Source organism: Chiloscyllium punctatum, chromosome 20 (genome assembly GCF_047496795.1).
Source record: "Chiloscyllium punctatum isolate Juve2018m chromosome 20, sChiPun1.3, whole genome shotgun sequence".
In the NCBI taxonomy this organism is placed as follows: domain Eukaryota; kingdom Metazoa; phylum Chordata; class Chondrichthyes; order Orectolobiformes; family Hemiscylliidae; genus Chiloscyllium; species Chiloscyllium punctatum.
The window spans coordinates 32,026,646-32,040,564 of record NC_092758.1 but is presented as its reverse complement, the minus strand read 5'-3'; the positions used below and the strand labels follow the sequence as shown (position 1 = coordinate 32,040,564).

The 13,919-nt window shown below is 39.0% G+C and overlaps 1 protein-coding gene across 16 annotated transcripts in view; it reads right to left on the bottom strand.

Moving 5' to 3' along the window:
* Nucleotides 1–13,919, bottom strand: part of LOC140492006 (rap guanine nucleotide exchange factor 6-like) — a 391,645-nt gene that overhangs the window by 76,622 nt on the left and 301,104 nt on the right. For 13 of the 16 annotated variants that reach the window (XM_072590612.1, XM_072590596.1, XM_072590598.1 and 10 more), the window contains 2 exons: nucleotides 8,251–8,408; nucleotides 4,806–4,820 (listed from right to left, as the gene is read on the bottom strand). In XM_072590612.1, coding sequence (XP_072446713.1) covers nucleotides 4,806–4,820; nucleotides 8,251–8,408 — 173 coding nt within the window. The remainder of the gene's footprint in view (nucleotides 1–4,805; nucleotides 4,821–8,250; nucleotides 8,409–13,919) is intronic. The other 3 variants (XM_072590597.1, XM_072590600.1, XM_072590611.1) reach the window with 1 other exon arrangement.

The following is a 13,919-nucleotide window of genomic DNA, read 5'->3' as shown; positions in this document are numbered from 1 at the left end:
ATAAGTCCCTTGGGCCTGATGGGATATACCCAAGGTTACTACAGGGAGCGAGGGAAGATTGCTGCGCCTTTGGCGATGATCTTTGTGTTCTCACTGCACACTGGAGTAGTACCCGATGATTGAAGGGTGGCAAATGTTATTCCCTTGTTCAAGGAAAGAAATCGGGACAACCCTGGGAATTACAGACCAGTCAGTCTTACCTTGGTGATGGGCAAATTATTTGAGAGGATTCTGACAAACAGGATTTATGATTATTTGGAAGAGCAAAGTTTGATTAGAGGCAGTCAGCATGGCTTTGTGAAGGGCAGGTCATACCTTACAAACCTTACTGAATTCTTTGAGGATGTGACAAAACACGTTGATGAAGGTAGAGCAGTAGATGTCGTATATATGGATTTTAGCATGGCAATTGATAAAGGTTCCCTTCGTAGGCTCATTCAGAAAGTGAGGAAGCATGGGATACAGGGAAATGTGGCTGTCTGGATACAGAATTGGCTGGCCCACAGAAGACAGGTAGTAGTAGATGTAAAGTATTCAGCCTGAAGCTTGCTAACCAGTAGTGTTCCACAGGGATTCTGGGACTTCTGGTCTTTATGATTTTTATAAATGATTTGGACAAGGAAGTAGAAGGGTAGATTAGTAAGTTTGCTGATGACACGAATATTGAAGGAGTTGTGGATAGTGTGGAGGGCTGTTGTAGGTTGCAACAGGACATTGACAGGATGCAGAACTAGACTGAGAAGTGGCAGATGGAGTTCAAACCAAAAAGTGTGAAAGTTATTTTGGAAGGTCAATTTGAATGTAGAATATAGTGTTAAAGGCAGGATTCTTGACAGTGTGGAAGAACAGAGGGGTCCACGTCCATAGATCCCTCAAAGTTGCCACCCAAGTTGATAAGCTTATTAAGTAGGCATACAGTGTGTTGGCTTTCATTAGCAGGGGGGTTGAGTTTAAGTGCTGCAAGCTTATGCTGCTCGAGAAACCCCTGATTAGACCACACTTGGAATATTGTGTTCAGTTCTGGTCACCTTATTATGGGAAGGATGTGGCAGCTTTAGAGAGGGTGCAGAGAAGATTTACCAGGATGCTGCCTGGATTGGAGAGCATATCTTATGAAGAAAGGCTGAGGGAGCTAGGACATTTCTCACTGCAGCAAAGAAGGATGAGAGGTGACTTGATAGAGGTGTACAAGATAATGTGAGGCATAGATAGAGCGGATAAGCCAGAGACTTTTTCCCCAGGGCAGAAATAGCTATCACGAAGGGCATAAGTTTAAGGTGATTGGAGGAAGGTTGAGGGGAGATGGAAGAGTGTGGTGAGTGTGTGGAATGCACTGCCAGCAGTGGTAGTAGAGTCAGGTACATTTGAGAGACTTAAGTGACTCTTGGATAGGTATATGGATGATAGTAAAATGAAGGATATGTAGGTTAATTTGTTCTTAGAGTAAGATAAAAGGTCGGCACAACGTTGAGGGACAAAGGGCCTGTACTGTTCTATGTTCTTAATTTTTCTTACCACTATGTGGACCTCAGAAGTCTGCACATGGTAACAACTTCTGCAAGCACAAGCTATGTGCCTGAATGCCAAGTGGTACATATGGAGCTTCCCAGATGCTACATGGCCTCACAACTTAGACAATATGTTGTTATAGGGCTAAAGGTTACAAAGATAGGGAGAGGTAAAACCGTGGAAGGAAGTGAAAATAGGATTCGACTTTTTTTTAAAAAAAGTACCAAACTGTGGGACAGGGGTGAAGGATGAACAGAACTTGATGTGAATTTTGATATGCATCAGAGTTTTGCAACGGGTTACATAGGATTTCAACCTCAGTTACAGAGACCACAATGTTGACTATCACAGCTACCTCAGCTAGCTGGACAATAATTATCTAGGCTTGTTCTGGGTCTTTTTTTAAAAGTGGATATGTCATTGGCCACAGAATTCAGGCATACATTCACACAAGAGTCTCTGGAAAAGAAAATCAGCTTTCCTGTAACAGGCAGCTGATTCACATTTAGAGAGATGGACACGGACCAATTTCACCCTGGGGGTCTTTTTGGCTGCTAACCTCTGTGAATATCAGGAATAGATTTTAATGTTATCAAGAGTTCAGCCAGCAACACTAGACCAGTATAAAAGGGTCTTATCCTCTCCTTAACCTATATTCCAATTAGGATGTGCTGGATCAGAATGTATTAACACAGTGTGACATGAGAGAAACTATTCTATTCCCATATTTAACACCTTGAGGCAAATAAAGTGAAAATTTGCAATTTAGGACAAAAATGTGTCTCTGCAATATCTCAAGTTTTTACATGGGTTAAAATGTTATTTGTAAAGTTAAATCTTGAAAAAAAAAACGGGAAAGCGCCATGCCTACTCATGATGAAAATATCAGTTGTTACAGCACAAATATAATGAGAGATTTGAATAACAGCTGCAACGAGGATATGTTATTGAAAACAAATCTCAATGGAAACAAAAGTGGACCATTTTGAAATGAATTTATAAAATTCCTCTATCTTCTTTTTGGAGTTCCTTGCATTGCCATACCACATACTTCCAATGGCAGGGATGCAAGGTTGATAACTTGCTTCAAGGCTCTATATTTCAGCTAGTTCCCAAGGAACGCATGGAACAGATTGAGAACAATCCTCAATTTGATTTTCATTTTCCCTTTTGGGAAATTACCAGCCACAAAAGCAATTACTTTAACTCTTGATACGGTTAACTGACTGAGGTCAGCAACTTGATACATGGTGAGGAAGTGAAATATGGTAAGCAAGACAGACAAATTCCTGTTCAAGGTGTTGCACATAGATTGTATGAAGTGTCATGCCATCAAATGGATGTTGAGGTAATGGGCAATTGCATCCAGTTTCATGAAGAGCTTGAGTGTTCTAGCAAGTTCTCTCACGTAATGCTCTGCCCTTTACCTCATTATATATGCACCACGCCTCACGGCATGCTCTGACTTGACCTAGCACTTGTCAGCAGCAGCGTACTCACTGCTATAGGATTTGCTGGGATTTCCACTGTTGGTGCCATACTTAAGGCCCAGCTATGCACCAGGTTAATCGCTGTCAGCCACTAACAGCACTTCACAGTACACATCAGAGATGGCGAATGAGGAAGAAAATCTTCTGAGCATATGTGGGTGGCACAGAAGACACTTCATTACAAATAGAAAGCCAGATTTCTAAATGTATTGCCACTTGGCATCACCATCTGTCTGACTGACTGTCGGAGTAAGTGCAGTGACAACAATCAAACTACACATGCATCACACCATGTTTGAATCCTCTCTAAGAGAGTAATGTTCTTTCCCCATGGCCAGCATAGCAAAACATAACATCGAGTCACTAGTCAGGACTGACTGTGGTCCACCCCATCCCCCCTAGAAGACACCCTTGACTGATGAGTGACCAGGCCCGTGATTGATTTTTATGGAGCTCCTGACTAATTTAGCACGAATTCCCTGTTTGATTGCAGTGGACTTGCAGGTGATTGTAGCACACTCTCTGGATGCAGTGTTAAAGAACCCTTGACACTGACCACCCAAAGCATCTGACTGATTTGTGTCCAAGCTATTGGACTGATAGCAGATGATGTCCTCATCTTATTGTGCAAATTCTCCCTAGAATGACTGAAGTCCCCCTTCACATGACTGAGGATTCCTTCCCCCACTTAGACTTTCAAACATAATCAATTATTTGAAGCACAGTCAGTGTTTTCCTTTTAAACAGCTCACACATGCTGCAGGTATGACACAGATGTAGCACAATACTGTAAAGCAACATGTATGCACTCTTAACTGTTCAATGCTTGCAAACATGATAAGCTACCTTATGTCAGTGTTAAGCGGCAAGACAAAAGTATAGTGATCATCTAAGTTCTGAATGACATGATAATGGTTAAAAGGCAAGGCAGGGATAATCTGAGCATCCAGGTGGGCATGAAGTCAGCATGCCCGAACAGTGCAAGCTAATATCTGGATTAGTGGTGCTGGAAGAGGACAGCAGTTCAGGCAGCATCCAACAAGCAGCGAAATCGACGTTTCGGTCAAAAGCCCTAATAGCCAAGATGCACCCTGTTCCAATCCACAAGTTGTGCTCCTATCCCTGCAAAGCAGCAGCATTTCAATGCAAGATGTCAATGTGCTCCAAAGGAGAGATTACAGCTATCAATTTCAATAATATGAGAGTTGAAGATCTGTCATGATGATCTGGTGATGTTGGTACATGACTAATACTAACCTCTTGAGACAGGGAGGTTGGAGGGTGCAGGTGGTCAGTGCCCATGCAGTGTGCCCTGGTGAGTTGGGAACTGCTGGTTGAAAGAGATCAGGAACAACAAGTGGTAAGATGGAGCTGCCAGGTACCCATTTTGAATTTCATGTTGGGTAAATTGTCACATGCTACATGAGAGAGTAGGTAACAATGAGGACTAAGTGCACACAAAAATAGCTCTTTCCATTAAGTGACATTCTCATCTTGCTGCTCAAACCGGAGGTGCAAAATTGGATTTTATTTTCTCAATGCCATGTATCTGATTTTTCTGATCTTGTCATATTTTTCCAAACTGACTCTCTGTTGCTCATGTCATTCAGAGGCTGACAAAAATTCAGCCCATAGGGATTTTTAAACAATCAGTCTCCACAAAGCCAAATGAAAGCAATAACACAAAGTAAACATTTGTTACCTGTAATTAGGTTTATGAAGGAGCTACATAAAGTGAGCTTACAGTACAAGGAAATAAGCATGCAATACAAGAACACAGACACCGAAGAACAGATGAATACTCACTATAAAAACCTGCAACTGTGATGCCGAATGTTTAGGAACAGAACAGACAAAAGGAAATTCAGTATCAATTATTGAAAATACATTCAAAATATTTACAGTAACCCAACTGTACGAATTTCAATCATGTGAAACCATAACACCCTAAGAAATATATAATCATACATTTTAAGCTTAAAATTCATGGATCTTAAATAATCAACAAGATGAGTTATTTAGCTTTTGTTGAGAAATTCATTTCAAAATCTCAAAAATAAAAACAATTCTATTAGAACTATTGTTTAAACTCCCTTGCTCTATTGGGAACTTCTGTTTTTAGAAAATGACATCCATAAAAAAGAACAAGGCAAACCGAATGTTACATGTAATGGCTGATTTTTTGGGGGATGAATAAGAGGATAGAATGTTAAGTTGTTATATTTACCAAAGTTGAAGTATCAAATTTCTTGAATCAGTATTTTAAGTTTCACAAATGTAAAGACTCATATTTGCATGCTGGTTTATCACAAGCATTGGACATTTCAATTTAACTTACATCCAATGAGTACTTACAAGTATAATCACGACTGTAATATAGGAAACAAAGCAGCCAATTTGTGCAAAGCTACTTAGCACAATCAGCTAAGACCAGAGAATGATAATGACCAGAGAATCTGTTTTTGCTATACCAACATTTAGGTCTATCTATCTCTTGGAACTAACATATGCTGCAACTGCTCCAAGGGTCCTTGCACAGTGATTAGCAATTTGGCAGCACTGACGTTGGGTATCAGAATTCATATAAAGTAGGTGCAGGAGTAGGCCATTTGGCCCTTTTTGAGTTTGCACCAATGTGGTCATGGCTGATCATACAATTTCTGTATCCCACTCCAGCTTTCCCTCCATACCCCTTGATCCTTTTAGCCACAAGGGCCATATCCAGCTCCCTCTTGAAAATATCTAATGAACTGGCTTAAACAGCTTTCTGTGGTAGACAATTCCACAGGTTCACAACTCTGAGTGAAGAAATTCTTCCTCATCTGAGTCCTGAACAGCTTACTCCTTATTCTTAGACTGTGACCCCTAGTTCTGGACGTCCCCAACATCGGGCAAATGTTTCCTGGATCTAACCTGTCTAGTCCCATCAGGATTTTATACATTTTAATGAGATTTCCCCCCTGTTGGAAGTCACTGGCAAGCATGGTTCTGAGAGATCTGGAACGAATTGAAATAAAAAAAAAGTGAATATTATTTTTTATAGTCTTATTGAAAATATTAATACAAGTTGTGAATGTTCCCTTTCCAAAATAGCCCCTAGCATTCAAAAATTAATTCTATGTCGAAAAGTAAAAAGCGCATAAAACTAATACTTCCAGTATCCATCTGTATAACTTCGCAGATCATCTCTTTAAAAGAATATCAATAATGCCTTAAGTTCAGGACTTTTTAAGAAGTGAGAAAAGATTTCCGATTCTCCAAATGTATGAATTTAATCAAAAATTCATTTCTGAATGTCAGAGTCATAAAGCATGGAATAAGACCCTTTGGTCCAACTCAAATGTGTCAACCAGACATCCCAACCTGACCTAGTGCCGTTTGCCAGCATTTGTGCCATATCCCTCTAAACCCTTCCTATTCATATATCCATCCAGGTGCCTTGTAAATGTTGTAATTTTACCTACCTCCACCACTTCCTCTGGCAACTCATTCCATACATGCACCAGCCTCTGCATGGAAAAGTTACCCCTCAGGTCCTTTTTAAATCTTTCCTTGGTCCTCTTAAATCTATGCCCTCTAGTTCTGGAATCCCATGATTTTATAAACTTCCAAAAGGTTGTCCATCAACTTCCGATACCCCAGTCAAGCCAGCCTCTTGCTGTAAGTCCAGTCCTTGTAAATCTTTTCTGCACCCTCTCAGGTTTAATGACATCCTTCCTATAGAAGGACGACTAGACTTGCAAGTAGTGCCCTCACTAAAAGTGCCCTCACCAGTGTACTGTACATCTGCAACATGATATCCTAACTCCTTTACTCAATGTTCTGACCAATGAAGGAATGCATGCTAAATGCCTTCTTCACTACCCATCAACCTGAGACCATGTGAAATATTCTTTTTGTAAGCTTTGGGTCAGTTTTTAAAACATTTAATGGGAACATCTTCAAGTTTGATAGTAATAAAAAGTGATATAATCTTGACCTAGAAGCAACACAATGAGGAACACTAATACTTTCTTTAACATGCCTGCAGAATTTCTAACTGTTTTTAAGAATGTTTGAGACGAACATTAAGGCTTTGCATGAGTTGTAAAAGTATGATAATTTTCTTGGTAATAAGTAGCACTGGTGTATGAAATCTAGCAACCTTGGCCTGGAAGCAGTACAAATAGGAAGGAGGCAGTGATACAGGTCATGTGATCAGACCCTTAAAAGTTGCAAAAATGAACTGAAGGTAGAATATGAATAGCATACAGATTTAGACACAAACAGAAAGGAGAGAGAGTCAGAAAGAGGATTACACAGCATTCTTGTGAGAAGTAATAGTAAATCTCCCTCAGGAAGAGGTCTTTTTTTTCCTATTTGCATGAAAGGAAAAACAGGATCTTTGAGGCAAGCTGGATTAAAACAAAAACTCCGAATTCTTGAAAACTGTGTAAATATCTTGGAGTCATTAAACAGCTGTGCATTTAACTGGAAGCTGTCAAACCAACTGGTGATTTGTTGAAAGGGAATTCTAGAAAACTACTCCATCAAGGCTACCATGTTGTGAGGAAGACAGGATTCATAGAAGAGTGCCTTGTTGATAGGAATTGTATTGGTGTACTCCTGAGGATAAAAAGTATTGTCATAGAGGACTCCTGAACAACCATTGAGAATAGGAACAGCATAATATAGAACTATGGAACTATGAAGTTGCACAGGTTGTGGGTGCGAGTGATGTTTCTGGCTATGCAAGATAATTCTTTGTTGCATTCTATATTTTAAGTGAAATTTAACATTTTATTCCAAGTATCATCTGCCTATCAATTCATGTTTGATTTGTGTTGACTTTAATTTGTGTTAAAATAAAAGTTACAAAAATTTTAATTTTTCTCAGAAAATCCTACTTTGGGATCATTCAGTAAGTATTACATTTTTGTTTAAAGAAAGGTATCTCCATTGGAATTCTAAAAAAGTATTCTATAAATATAGTACATTATCACATGCAGAGTTAGCCCTACAAAAACCCTTGGATGTTTAGTACTTTGTTTTCCATGACCACATAGCAATAGCACATACACTTAATTTTTACTGAAGTGCTGTGGTCTGTTCTGACCTTTTATTTTCCTTCTTTCCATATGAAAATTGTTGAAGGAAGTCTCAAGGTCAACTACTATTTTCATTATACTGAGCTCTGAAGGACATGCAAATCTAAAAAATTATTTTGAATTTCATCTGTAGCTAAAGAAATATTTCCAGGCTTTGTTTTTACCTGTAGGATTCGTGAAATCAAGCAAACTAGTAGCAGGTTGCAACAGGTCAGGACTACTCGAGGAAAGCGTTCCAGTGAAAGGCATTACAGCAACACTGTGCCTAAACTGCCTTGTTCCAACGATGCTGTCATCCTGCGACTGGCTCACACCAGCATCACTATGGATAATTAAAGTAAAAAATAAAGCAATTCAGCAATTAAGGTAAATAACTTGAAGTTGTACTCAAGCAATAACAATGTTAGCATACTCAGTTGGGGTAAGGCACAAGGGTTCACGATCCTAACTTCAAACTATGAAAAAATATCTATAAAATTTGTCTCACGATTCAACAATTCATTATGTTTTGAATTCATAGTTTGCAATAAAGAATACTTGATAGCCACAGCCTCTGCTATACCCAAGACGTTGTGAGAAAATAACCGAGTTACTTTGAATTGTTCTTGGGTAAATTCTAGTTACTGGTTACAGACTGACACTATCAGAGGCCCAGAGAACAGATAAACCTGCCTGCCTCTCTTTTGGCTCCTGGAGAATGAAGAATGTTATCGGAAGTCTTGTTAAAGATGGTAAAATAAATCTCAAAAGGTTAAAAGCATAAATGTAGAATGTGTTTTTAAGCAGCATATAATATCAACAGTGTATTTAAAACTGTAACTAAGTTGTATAAGTCATTAGTTGAACATAGTGTTAAAGATGTATAAATTTGCATCATGTATGGCTAATGTAGAAGAACATCTCAAAGCAGGGTCCAAAATTATATGAAGTCAGTTGAATGGGGCTACTAAATTCTACACATCAAAATTGCATTTGGTTATCTATTTTTAACAGAGTTCCATATGGTGAATGAATGCCAGATAGCAGTTATTAAATGGGTTCTAAATTATACCATGGCACAGGCTGCAAAAGCTCTGCTACTGGGATACTCAAAATAGAAAATCCAACCAAAACTTTAGAAAAAAAAAATTCTAACCCTGCATGGAAATGGGAAAAAATGCAATTAGAAGCAATTAGTCCATTTAGTGATTTGTATGTAAAGCTTTAAATAAATTAAATATCTTACCAAAATAGTCCCCTGTATGGGTTATGCAATCACAGAAAGAAGACAACATTTAACATGAGATGGATTATATTAGAATATACAACAGGCAAGGATAAACAGCTATTTGCACAATTGATTACATAAGCCAACAAACTTGACAGCACTGCAAAATTCTTGATATAATAGAATCAATAACTGGAGGAGCAACATAAATGGGTTGAGATCAAAGGAATAGGGTTAAAAATTAAATATTCAGTTAGCAGTACAGAACTTAATTATGGCTGAAAAAGACAATTTGTCAAAGCTTTTTGTCTATCACTCAAAGGATAATTCATAAGAACACAAGTTTGAGGAGAAAACCAACATACATGCAAATGAGAGGAGTGCGCTGCTTAGTTGACAAGTGTATTCTGATTAGTAGAGGCATTACCATGAAGCATGTGCTAGTTAATGATGATTGATAGTTAATTTCCAGGTTTTGTTTAAGGCTGTTTGGTTAAGACAATATTCAGAGAAGTGAACTGGCTGTCGCCTTTTTTAGTGCATTATGCCTATTTTCAATTCAATATGTATTCGTTCTGTCTGAAAGAACAAGCAAGGTACTGACTGTATCAAACCAGAACTATTTACAAATGTCACAACTATATCCAACATTAGATGAGATTCCACAACTGGATGACATTTAGTGAATATTTGAGTGTGAGAATTACACTGATAAATGATTTAAATGAGGTGGGCTGACAGCGTGATGCATCTGCCTGTACTGGAAGCTACAGATATTAATAACACAAAATCCTTTCTTTGTTTTTACTTGCTTGGAAAGGGATCTATAAAATGCTAATTGCGATAGGCTTAATGCTTAGGACATCAGACCCATCATGAAACATGTCAAAGTAATTTTAGTGTTTTAGGATAATAACTATGCAAACTGACAGTTACTAGATGAAAACACATTTGTGATGTTGGTAATACAGGATAATATAATTGAAGTACTCGGAGAAATTTATTAGGTAAGGTGATTGGTCACAGTCCACAAAACATGTCTCTCCATTACTTAATGATAATTGGCTTGATGGGAACCAATTCTCAAGCATGAGGCAAGGTGAAGAGGAAAACCTCTATGACCTACCATAGCCAGTACATTAATTAAACCCATAACACTGGCATAACCATGCATCACATTCTAGCCCATTCAGCCAACTAAGCTAATCCCAAAAGTTATTAAATAGCAAGTAATGAGTGAAAGAAATAATCACAATGAACAACTGGATTATAGGTTCAAGCTCTTAATATGGATGCTTGCAGCCTCCCTTATATTGAATTGGTTGGAGAAAGAAGTCATCCCAGGTCCATTCGGATAGATAGCAGCATCAACTGCTATCACCTCATTCACCTGCCTTCTAAAGAACAGGTGGCCTGGGAAGTTTAAGAACAAAATACGTAGCAGGATTTAACACAAAAAAAAAGCAGTTTTTTTTCTGCCATAATGGAGTGGTAACAGAAGTTAAACTACAGGATTAACTGAACTGACGCAGGGAAAATTAAGAGAAATCCCAGGGAATCCTAATGCAAAATGATACAAATGAAACAAACAGTTTAGTGGCTTATATAAATGAGCACCTGTGCAAGTCTTCTACTCCCAGGTTTGTAGATTTAAAGTATTTTAATATTGTTTTTGCCATCTCATACACTTGAATGATGTGCCTTGCATTCATATAATGTGCTCATTCTAAGTACTTGAAGTACATTGGTCACATTTCAAGAACTTGTCTTTGTTACATCAGCAACACTATAATTGAAACAGCATAGCCATTTTGCTTCCTGAGAATTTAAAATATTTTCTAATGAAGTTAATTTCCATAAAGTTATTAGTTTCCCTCAAAATCAACAATTCTATCATGAAGGTGGACATATGCCAGAACTTGAAGAGAACCCAGAACATCTAAATGAACCCCCCACCCATTTTAATTTTGTCAAATGTTCGAACTAGGATTATAAATTTATGATGCAAGGACATCTCATTTACTTAGACAGCACAGAAGTACAGTATGAAATTAGTGCACCAATATGTTGGTTCATAAGACGACATTTGTTTATTTAGAAAGCAAAGCGACAATGACACAATGATTAGCTAGTTTTAAGGTTTCTTTTTTATTAGTTCATGGGGTATAGGCTTTGCTGGTGAGGATTGCATTCGCTGCCTATTCTTAATTCCTCAAGGAGATGATAATGAGCTGCCCGCCTGAACTGAAGTCCTTGGGGTTTGGGTACACCCACAGTGCTGTTAGCAGGGGAGATTTATGATTTTGACCAGTGCAGAAACAGCAATATAGTTTCAAGCTGCGGGTTGTGATATTTCTATGCATCTGATGTCCTTGTCTTTCTGAATGACAGATGTTGCAGGTATGGAAGGAGCTGTTGAAAGAGCCTTGTTGATGCGGTACATCTTGTAGATGGTACATACTGCTACCACTATTTGTTTATTGATCAAATATCTCTTCAAGCAAACAAACCTAAAAGTACCACGGACCTCTCTTATAAAGAGCAGGCCAAATATCAAAATAAGCACAACCAACCAACAAAGCAAGAAAAATGTTATTCCTGCCAACAAAACGAAACAAATCCAACTAATCTTATTAGTTAAGATTGTTAAAACTCCCTGAAGCAACACTCCCTTCCTGGGGCTATAATATTTTGCACACTGAAAAGTTGACCTGTGAATCATGCAGGCATAATAATGAAGGGAGCAAACTTGGCAAGGATGGGGCATCCATTAGGAAATGGTTCAATTTTGGCAATGAATATGGAGGAAAACAGAGACCTTAGTAGATCTAAAAGTATGTTTGAGTGCAGTATCCTACCGGGAGAAAGTGAGGACTGCAGATGCTGGAGATCAGAGCTGAAAAATGTGTTGCTGGAAAAGTGCAGCAGGTCAGGCAGCATCCAAGGAACAGGAGAATCGATGTTTCGGGCATAAGCCCTTCTTCAGGAATGAGGAGGGTGTGCCAAGCAGGCTAAAATAAAAGGTAGGAGGAGGGACTTAGGTGGAAGGAGGTTAAAGTGAGGGTGATAGGCCGGAGAGGGGGTGGGGGCGGGGGCGGAGGCGGAGAGGTCGGGAAGATGATTGCAGGTCAAGAAGGCGGGGCTAAGTCCGAGGGTTGGGATTGAGATAAAGTGAGGGGAGGGGAAATGAGGAAGCTGGAGAAATCTGTATTCATCCCTTGTGGTTGGAGGGTTCCTAGGCGGAAGATGAGGCGCTCTTCCTCCAGGCGTCGTGTTGCCATGGTCTGGCGATGGCGACGCATGTCCTTGGCAGTGTGGGAGGGGGAGTTAAAGTGTTCAGCCACGGGGTGGTTGGGTTGGTTGGTGCCGGTGTCCCAGAGGTGCTCTCTGAAACATTCCGCAAGTAGGCGACCTGTCTCCCCAGTGTAGAGGAGGCCACATCGGGTGCAGCGAATGCAGTAAATGATGTGTGTGGAGGTGCAGGTGAATTTGTGACGGATATGGAAGGATCCCTTGGGGCCTTGGAGGGAAGTGAGGCGGGAGGTGGGGGCGCAAATTTTGCATTTGCAAATGGTATCCTACCATTTGGTAACCTGCAGAGCACGTAGGTACAGGATAGTCCAAATAATTTTTCAACCGTGTATCTCGTCTCCAAGACACAAAAAGACCTTTCTGACAGGCATTATTTCAATGGTAGCCATTCTTGCACTGAACAAATCTCTTCTTGCCTTGACTGTTTTCCCCTTTCGTTTATCAGACAGATTTGAGATTTCAGATTCTTTGCTATCAAATATTTTCTTTTTTTGGTGGTGGAAGTCTGGAACTCGCTACCTGAGTCAGAAATTCTTGAAACATTTCTTTGCATTGCCATTGCCTCTGGGCTGTGGGCCAAGAGCTGGAAAATTAGATTAGTGCAGTCAGATCTTTGTTGACTGGCATAGACACAATGGGACGAATGGTCTGTTTACATAAAGTTCTTTTCATGTAAGAGTAAAGTCAAATTGGTGAAACTGCCGTGAAACCTTTAAAGGGGATGTTTAATAAATTATCTGCAATTTAACATCTCAAAAGACAACACATTAAGTGCGATACAAATTCCAATATTTAAATTATGAATTGTGGAGCTCCAATGAAAAATGCAGCTTCTCCATGCTGCATTCAAGAAAAAAAAGCTAAACATACAATATTATCAATGATCATGCCATTTTGAAGCTGTTCCACAGCTCTCCCACCAACAATACCATACACAACCATTCTTTCAGTTTCCCTTTTCTGTATATACTTGGTAAAACATTTTCTCACTTTAGACAGAAATCCATCAGGAAGTTATTAAACGCTTGTATATCAAGAAACTAGCAGACTGGGCTGTGCTCAAAAATTTCCACTATGATTAATACAAGGTTAAAATTATGTGAACATAAAAATACAATCATTGGAATGAGCAGGGGTTTATTTTTATCACAGTGGAACCAGGGTTTTTTGGCAAAATAGTTGGTACCACTCAAGATGCAAAAGGTTAAGAACCGCTAATCTTTTGAACATGGTTATTCTTTCCATGTAAATGGACAGAAAGTGAAGTCAAAAACTTAATCACTGTCTGTTTCCTATAATTGGTCATGTTTTGCC